The 19,351-nt window shown below is 39.4% G+C and overlaps 1 protein-coding gene across 3 annotated transcripts in view; it reads left to right on the top strand.

Annotated features, from left to right (window-relative positions):
- RPS6KA2 (ribosomal protein S6 kinase A2) overlaps positions 1–19,351 on the top strand; it is a 269,674-nt gene that overhangs the window by 238,338 nt on the left and 11,985 nt on the right. For all 3 annotated transcript variants that reach the window (XM_052698733.1, XM_052698911.1, XM_052698819.1), the window contains 4 exons: positions 562–664; positions 3,413–3,543; positions 4,990–5,115; positions 18,621–18,710. In XM_052698733.1, the coding sequence (XP_052554693.1) occupies positions 562–664; positions 3,413–3,543; positions 4,990–5,115; positions 18,621–18,710 (450 nt within the window). The remainder of the gene's footprint in view (positions 1–561; positions 665–3,412; positions 3,544–4,989; positions 5,116–18,620; positions 18,711–19,351) is intronic.

The raw sequence follows: 19,351 nt of genomic DNA, 5'->3' as shown, positions 1-19,351 counted from the left end.
TCTGTGAGCTCCTTGCACTTCACCAGATATGCCAAAAGAACAAATCTCTTGTTTAGCTTGTGAGCTCCAAGCAGCAAGGCCTGTTGCTCAGTTCCGTCTGGCAGGGTGTCAAACATATTGCTAGTTCTTGACAAACAAAAAAATGCTAAAGCAGTCACTGCTTCCAAGTGGTTCTTTGAGCTTGTTGTCACTAATGTGATGCTCAGCTCACCCATATGTGGTTTCCTAGTGTTACCATTGCATGTTCCAATCCTGCCCTTAAGATCAGTGAATTTCCAGATGCTCCAGATAGACTGTTCACAGTCTAAATTTTGACCAGAAACGTTGCGCTGACATTCTGAGTCTTGATAACTAAGAACTGCAGGGACCAGCCAGGGCATAGATTTGAAACCTGCCAGTTAAACAACAGCCAGTACTGTGGCTTCATCATCCTCTTTGTCAGTCCTGCAAGGATGGCTCCAGGATAACAAAGGCTTCACCAAAGCAGGGGAGCCTGTATGTGAGCTTTGAAGTAGCAGAATTTGTTGCCAGGTTGCTGACTGTGGTTTGTTCTTCTTCTAGAAACTGTACAGAAAAGAAATCAAGCCGCCTTTCAAGCCTGCAGTGGGACGGCCAGAAGATACTTTCCACTTTGATCCGGAGTTCACATCTCGGACCCCCACAGGTTAGCACAGTGGCACACTGTGATGTGAGTGATGGATCTTTTTAGTGATTCATTTCATTCATAATCGCCCTCCCCATTCCACTGAGTCAGAAAGTCTGATTACCAGTAGAGCTCCTAGGTTTTGTGATACCCAACAGCAATGAGTGTTTTGCATTTCTGAGAAAAGACAGGAACATTTCACCAACTTCACATTAATATGTCTGCATTGTTTATAGTGAAACGATGTAATTATTGGCTATTTTATAGCTATTACTGTTGTTTATATTAGCTGAATGTAACTGTTCTAGGCTTCAAAGAACTTTGTATCTCTACAAGCTAGTATTTAATTATGTATTCCATAGATGTTTCTTCAATTATTAAATGAGTTCTACTGCCTAGAATCAGGTTTAGTCAAAGTTTTGCAACCAGTCACTTGCCATTCTAGTAGTCTGCTGTTTCACAGAAAGCTTTAGTCTGGAGGTTGAAACATTTTCTGCAGATTCCTAAGCTCTCCTCTGATGATTCTAAAGGTGCAGTTCCAATACTGACAGTTCATCATTGCAGATACAGTTTCACATTACCTTTTCTGAGGGATTCATCTGTGTTTGAGTCAGTTTTTCTGGTCACTTATTTCTGAAGTCCACAAACGTTTTATTTATGTTGACTCAGCTGTCTACAGAGCCTCATAGGGAGCAGAAGTGATCCAGGCCATAAGTGATTATTTGAACACGAATCAAACCAAGATCATTGCAGTAATCCAACTTAGAGTTCAGCCCACAAATGGTTGCACTGTTGTAAATGGTTGGGCTGTTTTCCACAAGCAGCACAGGCATCTTAGGCTGGCCTTACTGCTGAGAAAATGTATGTAAAATTGCACCTCAGGTATCTAAATCTCCTCTCTGCAAATAAAATAATAATGTTTACTTACCCTAGGTGAAGAATGCTGAAGTAAGTTCCTACAGATTTGTTAGGCCTTTATGAATACTGTAATACTGTAAGATGCTCAGGAAGGACAAAGCATTATAGCTTTCGCAGTTAGGAAGATAGCCATTATAGGAGATTGGTGTTTGCAAGTGTGTCAGACACGTGCAATGATTCAGTATTTATCAAGACTAGAAAAAGGATTTAGGATTCATAACTATCATAGTTAACATAAAACGGAGTTTTGCATTTAACGCAAATGTATTAACATCCAGTCCATACAATGGGCACATTAGTCAGTGGTAGTGAATACTTAACACTGAACACCAAACAATCAGTTGTTCTTATATAGTGTTTCATAAAGAGATTAGGAGTGAATTATGAAAGAACAGTTGTTTTTAACAGAGATGACCAAGCACTTGTGGTTTAGAGCTGAGTCACAACTCTTGTATAGTTCAATAATGTTCAAGATTTGAATTATTCCCATTCCATTTTCAAAATAAATACTATTTTCCTTTATTTAATCTATTTTGGAAAACTACTCTAGTATATACGCCATTGTAGGAAGTACGCAGTGATGCAAGAGGTCTGATGAGATTCATCCATGTATTTTCAAGGACACACAAATATTTTCATTGACACACAAATAAACAAATAGCCCACTTTGTTTTACCAAAGAATAGGCTTTTTCACATAGTTTGGAGTGAGGTTACACTTGCTGTTCTTGTTTCTGACTTCCGCCAAAACTGAGACTTTGTAGATATGCAGAATTAGCTGCAGTCTCAGTTTTGTTTTTCTGAGCAGATCAATTGTTTCTACCATATTACAGCTTCAGAAAGACAGAACCTTGTATAGTGAACCACATGTTACATTTTAGAAATCACAATGATAAGGGGAATAAAGAATATCCACAGTTTGCATTTTACATGCCCAGGAATAGTTTGCATTGCTGGTCTTACTGCTTACGAAAGTGTCCTGGACAAAATATACACTGTACGAGAAAGATCTCTTCAAAGCATTTCAGAATTCTAAGTGAAGCTTCACTTCTCTTCTTGCTTTGGCAGGATGTTTCTCTCATTGAGAGAAAGGTACCAGAGACTGTTCTGTAGTTGTTTCATTCCGAAGGCAGAACATTTCAGGGCTCTTTGAACTCCTCTGGAGTGAGGAACTTAGTTTCAACACCCTCAGCCAGTTTTTGTTCACCTGAGGACAAGTCAGCCAGCCTCTTCCTGGGGTAGATCCCAGCTCCTAAAGCTGCACCCTTTGAGGGAGAAAAGGGAAAGATCCCTTTGAGATTGCAGACCACCACTCTGGGAGCTTTGTGCTTTTACACTCACTTCAGGTTTTTTCTCCTTTGCATTTTCCTCATCCACACATCACATTGCATTACTTTAGCCTTTGTAATTTCTATAGTCAAGGTGTTACACAAAGGACAGATCCTGCATCCTGCAGCTTTTTTCCACTCCCTAGAGAACTGCAGCTAATCCAAAGGGGTGCCCTGCCTTGAGCTATCTGTCGTTCTCCTGCCCTTGTCAAACTGTCCCTTCTCTGCCTATGCATACTCCTGACACAGATGGAGCTTCACATTGGAATGAAAATTAACCATGATTTAACCTCTGTATCCAAGAGGATTGATCTTGCAAATAATATCCCTGCACTGTTCACATCCAGAGTAAGGGGATAGAGAAGGCACATCATTTATTATGGAGGTGAACTAAATAAATACATGTCTACCAGTTCAGCAGAGTATGCAGCTGACTGACAGGGTGACTAAGTCTATTGCAGTTGCTGTACTATTACTTTCTGATCCTGTGTGCCACTCATGAGGTCATTTTCTTCCTTCTACAGATTCCCCAGGTGTTCCTCCAAGTGCCAATGCTCATCATCTTTTCAGAGGGTTTAGCTTTGTTGCCTCTAACTTGGTGCAGGAGCCTGCACAGCAGGATGTGCACAAAATCACCGTTCATCCAATTGTGCAGGTACGGATGCTGATGTTAAACTTTGCACTTGATGGGCAGGTGCATATGTACACATTGTATTTAAACTGCCTCAGCGTTTCAGATTCACCCAACCCTCATCTGTTTCCATGTTTCATATAGGAGATGGAAAATTAGATATATTTTTTTACAAAGGCTTTTATCTTTACGTTTACATTCTCCACTGCTCTACAAAGGAAATAGGGATCACACCTTATCACAGCTCAGATGAAAAGTACTTCTGCATAGCTGAAACATTATTACAGGGCAGGTAACGAAGTGTTTTTTAGTGACTGATGTTATTCTCAACAGTTTTGTCTAGAGTTATGTGATACAGTCAGTATTGGCAGAGAGGCTTAATTAATTATTTCCGTAGGCTCCCACACACATGGAGCCCAAGCTTCTGGATATAGAGAGGCCACAATGTTCCTGCTGTGATTACACAAGAGCCTGGTCATACTCACATAACCCAGACTGGCTTGGCAGTGGAAGGAAAATTGCCGAATTCTTGGTTTCTTGCTGTCATTTCCCTATGACATTCTCTCCAGCAATTTTAATTTCACAATGGAGTAAACCAGAAATGAATTGCTACAAATGGCTCAGCACATCAGAGGAACAGTGAATCGGGAGAGGAAGAGGGCTGCTCAAAGAAACTGCAGATTTTTCCACAAGGAAAATCTTTTCTCTTACCCACAGCAAGAGATACACATGCCTCAAGGGGAAGAGTCCTTGCTTGTGGTATCAGCTTTCATCCCTATTTTAATAATTCATAATTCATTATTAAAAGCCCTTTTCTGCACCACTAAGTGAATTATTATCCAAACAATTACACCCCAAAAATTGTAACTGTTTTCTTCTAAAAATGTATTAACACAATATGTGCATGTCTTACATGGTTACATGTCTGACAAGGTTCTGTTTAGGCTTTTCCAGTGAGGATACATTTTTAGACAGAAGGTCTTAGAGGGTTTTTAGAGGTGCTGGTGATTTCTTCAATCCTGGAATGGCGTTTGCAGCAAGGTTTAAATTTGGGCTTTGGGAGGGCATCATCACCTAATCAATCTGCCCGTCCAAATTATCTGGCCCTTCAGTAATTAGGAATAAGTTTCTGTAGTTGAGAAATGTGGATTTCTCAAGAGACTTCGGCCTGCAGTTCCCTGTGAATTTCTAATAGGAAGTGGTTGTCTGCATTCCATAAATAGTTTACAAAATCACTCTTTTTTTTCCTATTACTTCTAAATGGAAAACTCCCTCTTACAGACTGAGAAAAAGGTAAAAAGGGCTGGGACACACTTGTTTAGATAAACAGCTTCAGATATTTTTTAATTAGACTTAAAACACACTAGCTGTGGAGAAGATGAGATCAAACACTCTGTGAACAACTAGGCTAGTCCCTGCATTTATGTACCCCTGTCCTGATTACCTTTTTTATTTTCTCTTTCTCTACAGCAATTACATGGAAACAATATTCACTTTACAGATGGATATGAGATCAAGGAGGACATAGGAATTGGCTCCTATTCAGTGTGCAAGAGGTGTGTTCATAAAGCAACAGAAACCGAGTTTGCGGTGAAGGTAAGAAAGTCACCTGGCTGATGCCAGACATGTGGTTGAGACTTCTCTGCCAGTCTGTGCAGAAGTGTGATCAGTCTTACAGTGTTGTCTTATTTTTTTTGGTCTTGCTGGTTGTTTTTTACTTTCAAAAGATGACAATTTTCATGATAAGCCTCATTATTTCTCATACTTTAATAAAGTAAAATTACAGGATTAAAAAAAGCTTTACAGTCTTGCATTGAAATCCCACTTACTTCAGCTTTGCTCTTTTCACAATCTAGATACGATTTTTAACAGATGATCAACTATGATCAAATTTACAATTGACTCATCCTAAATAAACAAAATAACAAAATGATTGCAAAATTGAATACTCTATGATTGCAAAATAACATTTTATTCTTCTTAAATTTAGTTTTGATAGTTCTTACTATAACAAGAGAGATTTGTTAGTGAAAAGCACGGTCACTTACAAATCATCAGATTTATTTATCTCTCCTTGATGTTCAGCACCAGCATGCTACACAAAGGCACAAATGACAGGCTTCAGTGGAGATTCAAAATACAGATTTGGTAGAATTCAGTTGAATGTTAAAGACAAATCAGTGAATTTCAAACTTGCTTTAGCAATCCCATATGTCACAGCAGCCAACAGCCAGGAAGCTGCAAGAATGCAAGATAAGAAGAGATCTCTAAGTTCACCAAGTCCAACCGCCAGCCCATCCCCCATGCCCACTAACCGTGTCCCTCAGTGCCACATCTCCACAGTTCCTCAACGCCTCCAGGGACAGTGACTCCACCACCTCCTTGGGCAGCCTGTTCTAATACCTCAACACTATTTCAGAGAACAAATTTTTCCTGAATCTCTCCTGGCACAACTTGAGGCCACCTCTCATCCTATCACTAGTTACCTAGGAAAAAAGACCAATCTCACCAAATAAAGTATTGGTGGTTTATTTTTTGTATTTTAAAGTTTGTAGGAAAACTTAGCTTGTATATCTCTGCAACTAAATAAGAAACTGAGTTTGAAGTGATCCACACTGCAGGTCATAAGATAAACAAGTTACAGGTAGTCAATAGAGTAATAATGAAGTATTTATTTACTCAGTCTTATTTTCTTTTACAAAATGGGTGATCATTCAGTATCCATTGAAGTCCATGAAAGTTTTGGTGTCTCCAAATACTGTCCACAAAACTCTGGGGCCCATTAATAATTCACTATTTGTAGATGTCATTCAAACAACAGCTGTATCATAATTAGGAGCACAGGCCTACAAGCAGGTCTTGGGCACAGGGACATGATAGGATTGTCATTTTTAATGAGTGGAAAAATTACCTGTTAATTTTCAACAGACGACATTGTGCTATAGTAGCTATAGGTCTTGTAGAAATAAATGACATCTGTGGTAAACAAAATGTGAGTTAAATTAATTTTTTTAATATTTTATATATATCAAAAATTGCTAACATCTTTATGAGTGTAATACAGTCAACAAGAAACTGAAATACAAAGACCTTTATCCTCAAAGATGTCTGAGTGCCTGAATCCAAGACGGTCCAGCACTTACTTAGCAGTTATGGGTTTGGAGTGCCTATGAGAATCTAGAGCAAACTCAACACATGGAAAAATCCAATGCCTCAGAAGAGTCTAGCACTTCTATTGCAAGGCTTATGATCCCTTCCATTTCTATTAATTTACTCTTTTTATTCCTTTCTTCCTTCGGTTCTTGCTGCTTTCTTGTTATTATCTTGTTATTACAGGTCTTGATTTTGACCACCAGCTTAGGCAACTTACTTTGCATGTCAGTTTCCAGACTGTCAGAGTGAGTCAAACTGTCAGAGTGACTCAAACATGTAGCACAGACTTTGAGTTGGAGGCGGCTAGTGGGTTTCTGTTTGTACTGTCTTTCCAGCATATTGACTGCTCCCTACTTGATTATTATTCCTGCAAATATATTGGTTTTATTATCCTATTTTTTTTCCTCTATTTGATATCAAGGTTGTATCATTTTGTTATCAAAGTAGCTCACTTTCATAAAGATTGCACAATGCCAATCATTTCAAGTAATTAGATGGTTTGGGAATTGCAACTGACATTATCTTAATTATGTATCAGTCCCTTTTGACATGCATCTTTTAACTCTCTCTATAAAAATCACTGTAATTAGATTCTTTTGATTTCTTTCAGTAAGCATAATTTTCTCAGAAAAAAATATCTGCAGTGATCATTCATAAGATAGGCAGTTTGCCCATTTGTCTGGTAACACGTCATTAAAAGCTCCCTAATAAAGGCTGATTGCTGACATGTCAGAGAGCATCATCCTATCTCCCCAAAGGATACTGAAAATAATGAAGGAGTTAAGGAAATGACGTGATGGCATCACTGTGGAAAGGGGTTTGTAATGTCATCATGTAAATAATCCCTCCATAGAGTCTGCCACTCACCAGGCCTTATTTACTATCACTTTGTAGAGCCATACTGAGACAACAGAGTACTGAGCCAGAGTAACATGAGTCAGAGCTGCTGCCAGAAAATCCACACAGAAAAACAAAACCTTTCCTAACCCAGAAGCAGCATGTATTTGTCAGAAACATTTCATTCCTTTCGCTTGTGCTGGCCATCTGCAACTAATTGGAGACTATCTTATAGAGATAATTAGAGATCTAGCAATGCAGAGATGCTCTTTGTTGACATGATAAAAGCACTCAAACAGATCTGTAATTTAACTCTTTCCAGTGTTCAGTGAAATGAGGCACATCGCTCACTGATGGACTTTTGAAAATCCCTCCAGAACCTGTCTGCATCTTTGGGCTCTGAGATACCTTCATAAGTCCAATCACTGAACTTGCAGAAGAGATTTTTCTTCCAAGCCATTTGTAAGAATGAAATGTTAATAACAAACTCTATGTCTATTCAAGACCTGCCCTAAATAGAGGATCCTAAATATAATGTTTAAGAATTGAGACTTAACACGTCTGTACTACTGAAAGCATTTCAATATTATGCTGCCAGATTTTGTTCACACTAAGCCTAACCTGAAAGTAGTGGAACAGGCCTGGGTCGGTGTAGGTAGATTTAGGCTTAGCAAACCTTGGTGTAATATTCTACTGCAGATACATACTCTGAAGTACTTCCAAAATGTTACACCTAGGCTTTTTTTTGCCATCCTGTTCCCAAAGGAAAGTTGGGAATATAAAGTTAAGAAATACATAAATATTGCTCATTCTTCAGAAAGTTTTATAAAACTCTGTTATACAGAAGAAAACTGGGGAAAAAAAAAGAAAAAAGTGTTTCTCTTATGATGAATCTCTAATGTTTCAGATTCTTCTGCTCGAATATCGATCATCCTCACTACAATAGGATGATGTTTAATAACAAAGGGAACTGTGAGTGTCAGTCAGAATTACAAGCATCAAATGGGTACAAATCAGAAGGCAAAGAAAATCAGATTAACCTATTTCAATTGCATCACTATCTACTATCTAGAGAAAGTAAGTCAATTTATAAGAAGATTGATTCTAGAGCAGATGGGAGGGATTTCTGTGCATGGAAAAAAGGCTGCTATAGAAACCTGTATACATTCTCCAAAAGAGCTCTCTTTTGGAAAACAGGAGATCTGTGAGTTTTGGATGTATTTGATTTTTCGAAACCTGCCAGAGATCTGATGCAATTAGTGTATGTCAAAAGTTTTTTGCTTCACTTAAAATCATTGCACTGATTTCAAATTTGGATCTCTACTTCTATTGAAGCTTTCAAGCTGGATTTTCAAATATGCTTCTTACTGAAGCCAGATGAAGTTTGCAAAAAAACTGATGGCATCTCAGGGTTTCCCTATTTATTTAGATTGACTTCTCCCCTCTCCAGGAGAAGTTACTGGAAGATAATAGCCTAAGTAAAAACTGCTGCTGGTATGGCCTATTCTACCCTTGTTACATTATCTGTACCAAACACTGCAGAGTTGGGTGGGACAAGGGCCAGATTCAACAGCTTGAACGCAACTGCTTTCTTCTCTGTGTCAAAAGTCTATCTACCTGGTTAAATCTTACAGATTTTTAGTTCTCTTATGCTGTTGGAGCCAGGGAAAATGACTGGGTAAAAGGACAGGTTACACTCTTCCTTCTCCCCTGAGGAAACAAAGCATACAGCAGAGATAGTCCCAAATGACAAGTTCAGTTTTGCAGATGACAATACTGCAGTGGAATTTGGATCTTGAACATGTGTGAATTTCATGATTTTTTTTTTTTCCCTATCTCTGTAATGCACTAACAAACTATTTGGTTCCAAATGTTCCCAGCTGTGAGCAAGGCTAGATTTTACTGTCTGTGTCAGCATCTAGGATACACAGGTTAGGTTATGCTGGAGATCTAGTAAATCCTACAGTTCATATATAATTCTGGTAATTACTAAGCATCGAAAGTGCAGTTATCTCAGTATGTTTTGGTATGGGCAGACTGGTGAGAAGGTTCGATTTAAAGAGCTATGAAAATGCACTTCTCCACTGGTAACTGTAGAAGTGATGCCAACATGCTGTCAATAAACAGAGGACACTAACTCCTGAGAGCTGTTTTTAGCAGTCCTGTGTAGTTAGATTTCCTTTATACCTCTACTTATGTGCTAGTAGAAGTGACAATCACCAGATGAATTAATTACAGAGTTGTTTAATGTTTCATGTAAATTTCATTTTCCCCATCCACTGATGTTCATAGTCTTAGTTTGCTTGTTTTTAGGTGGTTGGTGTAGTTGGATGCACTTGCCAGAAGGCAGGAGGTTCCATAATAGTGATTTTCCCATAGCTTTTATTATACCTGTGTCAGGAGGTTAGTGCTAAATGTAGAGAGCATGAATACTGAAAAAAAGTTAAGTTAGAGATATTTCAGTGTCCATGGTTTAAAGAAAATTATAAACAAAGGAGAGAAAATCTGAAAAAACAAGTGGTAAAATATATGCACTAATTGCAAGAGAGTATCCAAGAGAGTTACAAAAGTGTGTAAGATTAAAGACAGGCAGCCTGATGTGATCAAATTTGGCTAATATCTGTAAGATAATATAATTGATAGATAAAAACTCAGCTGCTATAGGCAACATGACAAGATAGAATGTCTTGAAGCTAAAAAAGAAAAAATAGGAAAATAGGGAACAGGAAAATAGTCTGATGGTGAGAGCAGTTGCTAATACACTCTTAAAGTGACGGTTGAGGTGTTCTCCCCCTCCCATGGAAAGAAATTAGATCTGATATTAGTGGAGTTGTAGCCTTACAGAATGCGGGTCAGAATTATAAGATTATTTCTTACCTTGATAAATTAGAGAGAACAATTATGAAGCTAATGAAGTTCGGCGTATGAAGCTGAGATTTGTGAAATCTTGTTATTCAGAGTCTTCAGCAGAGATTATTTTCACTGTTTAACGGATGTTTAAGCTCGTAATGTGGCAACAGACTCAATAGGATATAGAGTATCATGTGGGAGGTACAGATTTCAGAGATTATTTTAGGCATAAATCTCTGCATTGCTTTGGATTTGCACAGGGAGGGCAGTTTTCCAGAGGGGTGCTCATCTGGCACTTTGCAAAAGAACCAGCATGTAAAGCTTCAGACTGCAAATAGAAATCTATGGGAAGAGTGCTTACAGACAGCAATGAGACAGTGTCTTCATTATGTGTTGGAGAGAGAAAACTGATCACAGTAAAATGGATGGAATAGCAAAGGAGGGCAGTGGAGAAATTTTTCTGTGAGGGTCTTGCATCTGTTCTGTGAATGTTAAAGGCTTTCCAAGTTGTCTCATTTTGAGTAACTTCAAATTCTTGACTTCCATGCAGAATGTTATGGTGTACATGCTCACCATAGCAAGAGACAATAGAGCATATTCAATGCTGTTGTCATTTTGTAAGATTTGAGTTCAGTCAGATGCCTGCCAAGCTTCATTCAGCCTCACTTTTCTCTTGTTTAATTTAACGTGCTCAGGTTTCTGCTGAGTACTCTCACTGTAAGTCAGCTCTTCATAGAAGCACATCTCAAATAGACAAGAACCTTCAGTTACATCTTTTGAAGGGATGGACCAGCAAAGAGTGTAGGGCTATGCTTGAAGGGCTTAGAGGAGAGCAGGGCAAAGAGCCAGGAGCACCCTGAGCACTTTTACAAGCAGTGAACTTGTTTGTAACAGCAAGAGCCATTGCTGAATGGTGACAATTGGCTAAATGGGATCAAGGTGTTGCATAAGTCTCAACAAATAAGCAGAGGAGGCAAACAGAAATATAGAAGAGTGGGCAGACCAGCACTTAAACTTGTGCTTCAGGGCAAATCTGAGATATACAGTGGCTGTGCAGCCCCTCCAGCATACAGATATTACAGCCTCCCTCCCATTCAGTCACAAAGGTCACAGTTCCCGTCTCCTCGACATTGCTGAGCTGAGCTTCTCAAGAACGATGCTGTTTTTCAGTGCTAACTGGATCTTTTCTGAGACACAGGGTCCTGCAGCAGCTTTCCTGCAGTTTAGCAGTATCATATTTCTTGTCTCTAGATTGCTTGCCAAACATCTAAGCATTTTGGACAGCATTTAGTTCTTCGCGGCTCTGTTTCTCTTTTGGGGCCATTTAAACTGTTTCTTGTATTTGTCTTCCATACTGATGTAATAATCTTCCCCGTTTGTAACATCCAAATATGACACCATGGTTTTCACCCCTGAAGCTTTTTGTCAGAGAAGGTGGGAGTAGTGCTGCAATCATCTCACAAACTGAAAACTCATCAGTTTGATCCACGGACGTGTGGTAGGGCTGTGCAGAGCAGGCTAAAACAGCTTTTCACATCAGCCATTCTGCCTCTAAAATTGCAGGTTTCTCTCTGAAATGAGTTTTCTGCTTCATGGGTGCTGTTGAAACAAATTTTGTTAGTGTTTCTGTTGCTTAGAAAATGTGTGCAACTGTATAGGCTGTAATTAATAAGTACTAAAGTTGCTTGGGAGTGCTAAGTCAGCAATGGGCATGCCCTGCATTCAGAAATCTTAATGCCTCACCTACACATCTTGATCCGATGGCCAATGTTACTTCAGAAAAGTAGTGCTAATTAGGCCCATTTCTTTTTTTCTTCATTATTTTTCCGAAAGATTTAAGCAAGGATGGGGGGAAGTGGAACTCTGGAGCTAATCAAAACTAATAGCACAGCAAAGAGTCCCTCAGAAACTATTAGGCTTGGAATAGCTTTCCTTGGAGACATGTTAAATGTAAAATTATACCATGGCCTGTTAAATAATGTTAGCCTTTCTGCAGTGATTTTCCTCCAGCTTTAGTAATTTGACATCAAAAAAGGGACCAAATTAAAACAGATGCTTGGCATGAAGAGGACTTATTTTTAGAAGAAAATATTACTGAAATTGAAACCTGTTCATTTTCCAGCTCACAAAACTGCAGAACTCTATCTTTGCAACACTTTTGTTGGAATTAATGCTGGAGATGAAACTGTCAGTTTAAAATGTCTGTGTTGTAATGCCACCTTTCTGTAGAAAAGATGAATATCCCATCTATAGTTCCACTCACTACTGGTACCCTGAGTTTCAGATTTGGAATTCAGCCCATAGATACAGTGTAGAAATCCTGTGGTCATCTGTCCTCCCAGAGGAAAAAAAAAAAAAAAAGGATTCTTACAGAGAGCATTGCATCACACCATCACTCTGTTATATGAATCTCTTCTTAAAGATGGTGAACTCATACTTACATTGCAGACAGGCTATAGAGAAAAATTCAAGATAGGTAGTAGAAAATAAAGCATCTTTAGAAAGTGTACAAAGCCCTCTTTCTCCTCTTTGCTTTTTGCACAGTCTTCATGCTGATCAAAAGATGCTTTCAGTCATCCTGCTTCCTAAATGCACTGGCAGCCTCAGCTGTGGCTGCTCGAGGTGTTGTAGTGCTCAGGTCTCTGGCCTGACCTGCTGGACTCTTCTGCTGGAACCAGAGCACCAGGCTAGGACTGTGCCCATGGCTCAGCTTTCCCAGTTCATATTCCTGTGTCTCAGTTTCAGCTGCCAGGAAAGGTCATGTGAGGCACTGAAGAAGAGACAAGCACCAGTCCTGTTTGGGCCTGAGGTCAAAAAAGGCAATCCAGGAGAGTTACACCTTATGCCCATGCAGCACAACCCAGAAAATCTGTTCCATCGAAGCCCCACAACCTCTTTTTAATTTATGCCTGTGCTGCAGGTTGTACCTTTAATGCTTCCCGATTATTGTTGATTGTGGTTGATCCCACTGCAAGTGGAAGTTTGCCAGTGGAATAAATAAGTTAAAACCGATTTCTTATTTTTTGGAGCCCATGGTAGTGGCAGTCACAGGCTTAAACCACAGTTCCAGTATTGGCACATTTAGCTTGATTTTCCCAGGGAAATTGAGGAAGATTGCCCATTTTGATTGACATGACTAAGCAGAACATTTATGTCCCACATTTCTTAAGAGGAAGAAGTGAGAGCCAAGCAAATGTTTTAATGCAGTTGTTTGTTCATTAAAGATGTATAAAGACCTTTTTCCCCAGCACATTAAGACTCAAACAGCAGCAAGCAGTTTCCTTGCTTCTCGTTCCAGCTTATCCTGGCCAGAGCCCATCCTCTCTCCTAAGGCCAGTGTCAGAGCTGTTCCCATCACTACATTTCATGTTTCTTTTCAGTCTTCGTTCTCACTCAGCTGCCTTTCTCTTACCTTTTCTTTTAGTTTATTCATTTTCCAGACAGCAGAGGCAGTTAAATTGTCACCTCCTACCTCTTGCCTTTTTCCAGTATCTCAAGTGTAATGATGGAGAACTTCATGTAAAAACAGTCATCCTCCTCACACAAGGTCATCCAGGTTAATTTCAGCTGTTTAATAAAGGCAATTTGCATTAACAAGGCTAATTCTGCCCAAAGCAGATTAGGGAGCACTCACACATACCATTTCTTTGGCAGGGCTATGAAGGCTATAGATCTCACCTGGTGGGTGGTATCAGACAGCTGAAGACTGTAACATCTGCTAATGGCATAGCTAGCTCCAGAAGAAGAAATTCATCTGTACAAAGACACAAAAATACCTCCACAAAACTGCAGACAGCAAATATATACTGTCTGTAGAGTTACTGTATATTTTGTACTCACTCATTTTCAGTGAGGCATGACCCACTCACACAAAACTGTGTTGCTGCTCTTTTTTGTGCTCAGCCATACACCTGCAAAGCTAAGGACATTGAAGATCCATCAGTAAGGAAGAATCAGGTGGTTTGTTGTTTTTTTTTTTTTTTTCCCATGCAGAGGATTTGTGATAGCACTCATGAAAACTGGCCAGACATATTAAATAGGATTTTGAAAATATTATCTATTGATCCTTTCTCCTTTAAGAGAGAAAGTTTAGTATTAACCCTTGATAGAGCTTGACTCATTTTAAAATATCATGAGGTTTTTACCCTAAATTCCACAGAAGAAAATACAACTTTTCTTTCAACTAGTCAGTAAAATAGACAAAGAATGCATTAGCTAAGGAATAACACAAAAAAATCACTATTAGAACAAGCTGAACAAAGGATAGTTTTGCGTGTGTCGAGCTCATTTTACTCTGAAATTGTTTCCTCCAGAGTTATTACAATGTTTGTAGGCAATTGAGTGCCCAGTACATCCGGAAAATTCAGTTTCTTATTTTTCTAAAGGACAGCAATAAACCTCTCTACTTCATAGCTCTTTTATTCCAAGGTACAATAGAACTTCTGTTACATTTTCAGTTAAATTATTTATATGTTATGATGTCTTTCTCAGTTGGTTTTCTTCCCCATATATCTACAGAGTGGAATAGAAAAATAGCAGCATTGCATATTACCACAGGGCTGGAAGCAGAGAAAACCTTCCCTGAAGTCTGTAATGGAGGGTGTGTATTTAGTTGAGTTCAAATCACGATGACTTTCCTCAAGGAAGATCATTCCTTGTGCAAGGAGTTGCAGGTTTGTGGTCCACCATAAGAGAAGAATAGGAAAGAGGCTGCCTTCATGCAGTGTCTCAGGGGAAACAAAGAGAGACCAGACTGGGAAATACTCTTTGTCACAAGAAATTTTACAAGTGAAATAGCTTAGCTTTTAATCATGTGATTAAGAGTTCAGTGGGAGTACAGCAGTGTTTGTATCTATACCCATAACATTTCATGCATTTTTTTTTCCCTAGCATTTCAGCCTTCAGTGTACAGGTGGAACACAACTCACAGTTTCTGGCCTTTATTGGAACAGAGTACCTGCCAAAGGCTGTTCTGAAAGTGTATCTCTGAGAGATGTTGTATCAGATTGCATTTGAAGATCATGGCCACATCAGATGGACCTAAAGTGCTACCTATGCTGAGGTCTGGTCCACACAGTCTCCACTGGATGATTCTGTGGGCAGAGCTAAAACCTCTCCATGCTTAGGGACTGATGTTAGAACTGGCCTTTAAAAATGAGGGATTAATCAAACTCCAGAGAAGGAGCAAGAGGAAGGTCCATTAACAAAGTGGAAAGTGGAGTGGAAAGCAAAGTGCCTGGTTTGTGCCTGTTATGGTAGTAGTTTGCTGTGGGTGAAAGCCTACTGGAAAGGAGATTGGAAGCCCTTTGCCATGGGAAACCCCATGGCAGCAGAGCCCTGGGAGCCAGGAGGGACTGGTGAGCATAGATCTCTGTTTGTTCCCAGGGGGAAGTTCAGCAGCTGCTGGACTTTGTGGTGCATCCCTCACCTTCTCTGACAATCAGGAGATCTGCCTTAATGAACACTTCTCAAGTTACTGTAAAGGCTGCTTCATTTTCTTGGCACTGACATACAGATGTGCACATGGATAAACATCACAAAGACTTTGGAACATCTCAGGCCTATGCCCCTTCGTGCTGACTATGGCTCCTACTCACACTGAAGCTCCTTCAAATAACCATCTGGGTAAATGAGAGTGGTCATTACCAAGAAGACAGGATCAGTGTCAGTCATTGAGATTTTAGTGTAATGAGTAGTCTGAGCAACAATGGAGTGAGAGTGTCACATGCCTCGTTTCCTTGGCTGGATGGCACTCAGTGTTCTGGTTTTATGTGAATGTCACATAAGTGAAGTACATGTGTCATTTGAGTGACATCATTCCATTCCCACTAAAGCCTTCCCCTTTCTAGCCAATTGTAAAATGGTGAAGTGGTGGCAACCATCCTGACTGCACGGTGTCACAGGGCTGCGGAGAGAGCTGAGGGTCTGCCCCATGGGGGCTCTGCAGTGGTGGGTTGGGTTTTCTGAGCAGCTTGTCCATGTAGTCACAGCTTCTGCACATACTGAAGTAAAAGTTCTGTGTATTTAACAGGGCTGTTTTGAGATGAAAATTTATAAAGCATGTTGGGATTGAGAAGTATTGCATATTGTCTGCTGCTGTTGCCACTAAAACACTAGCAGACTGCTTCAGGTTATGAGTTTTATTTCAATAGCTAGGACTAATTTTGGTTTGGATTTTTTTTAGGCAATATGTACGTAGTTATATTCTTGCATTATTAATAGCTGCTTAAAGTTTTTCACAGCCCTAGATACCTTCTTTTACAGGAAAAACAACCCAGAATGTATCATTTGCTGCAGCACCATGGTGGTAACAGTGCTTCCCACAGTAGCAGTAATACTTGCTGTTCTGCTGGTTTGTAGGAGGCAGGTAGATCTCAACGAGCACACATTTATGTAACTCCATTAATTTGACAAGGGCTATATTACTTTGCTCCAGCCAAAAAAGTGGTCCATAGTATCTTTTTATATGCTAGTTATTGGATGAGTGGGAAACGTTCGGCCATTATAGTTTTATTTACGAGGGATTTCATTGGGTTTTTGAGAATGTCTGTAATGAACTAGAAGAACAACATTATTCTGAGGAGAAGTCTAGTAGGATTTTTTCCTCTCTGCTGTTGCTGGATTTTTACCTTCATTTATTCAAAGGCGGACAACTGCCGTTTCCCTGCATTAGCTCCCTGTTGCACTTGAACTTGTCACACTGCTGTTCGGGCAGAATCAAATCACTCATATGGCTTTAGATGCATACTGGAACCACGGGCAACCACCATCATCATTATCTGTACAAATGCATGTCAATCATGAGGAATACAAAACCTCTGATGTATGCACTAATATGACTGATGCACTAAATTTTACATGTGTACTTAAATGTGAATCACCATAATTAAACAATGAGAATGCATGCAAAAACAGACAAGCATTTATCTCCATCAACAAAAGAGGTTTTTAAAAAGACATTTCCCTTCAAACAGCACTGAATCTGTGCTCTGTGCTGAGTTCTTACAAAGAGCTAATCACATTTAAGGTTGGAAGCCTTCACATCCAATAATGGAATTACGAATATCTTAATAATACCACCCATTATTCTTCTGTAAACCTATTATTAGAGTGCACTGCTGCTGTTTTCTAGAAATAAGAAATTCTTACCAAAATATTTCGCTCCTAATGAGTTCCTAGTAGAACAAACTTTTTGCTACTCCCTGTGAAGTTACATTTCAATTTTGAAGTGTATCTTCTTTGAGTTATTTTGCAGGTTTTTTGTTTGTTTGTTTGTTTGTAGTTATCACATGTATAAAAGAGAATCACTAATCAGTTCTCTTGAGTGGGCAAGATTGGGAATTGATTGAGAATTTTTGGTGGATCTATGCTAAGTCCTTCCATCCCCTAGCTTTTACTGATAGTAGGGGTTACCATTACCCAGCTACAAGACCTTGCACTTGGCTTTGTTGAACCTTGTGAGGTTCTCGTGGTCCCACTGCTCAAGCCTGTCTAGGTCTCTCTGAACCTAGGCATTCCATCCCTCAGGTGTGTCAACTGCGCTACACAGCTTGGTATCATCTGCAAACTTGATGAAGGTGTATTCATGTCCCACTGTTGAAGTCACTGATGAAGACATTAAAGAGCATCAGTCCCAGAACTGCCCCCCTAATGGACACCACTCATCACTGATCTCCATCCGGACATTGAGCCATTTACCTTCATTCTTTGGGTGCGCTCTTGCAACCAGATCCTCATCCATCAAGCAGTCCACTTGTCAAATCCATATCTTTCCAATTTGGAGAGAAGGATTTTATGGCGGTTCGTGTCAAAGGCCTTACTGAAGAGACAGATGACATCGGTGGCTCTTCCCTTGTCCATCAAGGCAATTATGCCATCATAGGCAGCCACTAGGTTGGTCAGGCAGGACTTGCCCTTGATGAAACTGTGCTGGTTATCTTGTTTCACAGCCCGGTCTTCCATGTGTCTTAGCACAGGAAAGTCTGTTCTGTGATTTTCTCTAGCACAGAGTTGAGGCTGGCAAGTTAGTAATTTCTTGGGTCATTCTTTCTACCCTTCTTAAAAGTGGGTGTGATACTGTCTTTTCTTCCAGTCATCAGGGACTTCGTCTGACAATCATGACTTTTCAAATATCATTTTTAGATTTTTGAGCTGGCCTTTACTAGAAAAATTATAAGTGAAAGAATTTTAGATATTAAGTTTGGTTTTGCTCTTTATGCTACTAGCTGGTATTTTACCACTCAGTGCTTTGTTTATTCCAGATAATTGACAAGAGCAAGAGAGACCCCTCTGAAGAAATAGAGATTCTCTTGCGATACGGACAGCATCCAAACATCATTACTCTTAAAGATGTGAGTACTCACTGAGCACTACAATATTAAATAATTTTCACTTTATGATCAGACTCGCCTCTTATCTGGAAAATTCTCTAATTTAAGTTTGGAGTTAAAACAAGACACATTGAAGTCAAGGAAAAAAAGATGGCATTAACAAATTATTGGCTAACAAATGGAAAAACAAGTCAGGTTGTACACTCTCCAAGTCTTGTCTAATCAACTGTGGAAAAAATCAAAGGTGCACCATGCTGGAGAACAACAAAATACACCTGGTTTTGCAGTACTTTCCAGTAATTTTCCAGCCAGTAACTCATTATGGTTCACACCTTACAGAAGTCTACATTTTCTGATCACATACCCCAAGAAAATCTCACTCAATTCCTAAATATTAAAGTGTCTTAAAACTGTGCAAAAGAGAAATTATATTCCTTTCCAAAAGCACTTGGCATTGACTGTAACACTGTCTATTATTTTAACCTAGATAAGGGATTATGACATGAAAATGGACATCTTCCAACTTAGACAAAGAAATGTCTTTTCCCCCTTTCAATTGACATTGAAAATAAGTACATGATACAGCTCACGCCAATATACTCACCAGAACTGCAAATAAAAACTCTATGACATCATTGGAAGCTGGTCTTGGCCAACAGTAT

Source organism: Tympanuchus pallidicinctus, unplaced genomic scaffold, assembly GCF_026119805.1.
Source record: "Tympanuchus pallidicinctus isolate F22 unplaced genomic scaffold, pur_lepc_1.0 scaffold1, whole genome shotgun sequence".
Classification (NCBI taxonomy): domain Eukaryota; kingdom Metazoa; phylum Chordata; class Aves; order Galliformes; family Phasianidae; genus Tympanuchus; species Tympanuchus pallidicinctus.
This window is presented reverse-complemented; position numbering and strand designations above follow the sequence as displayed.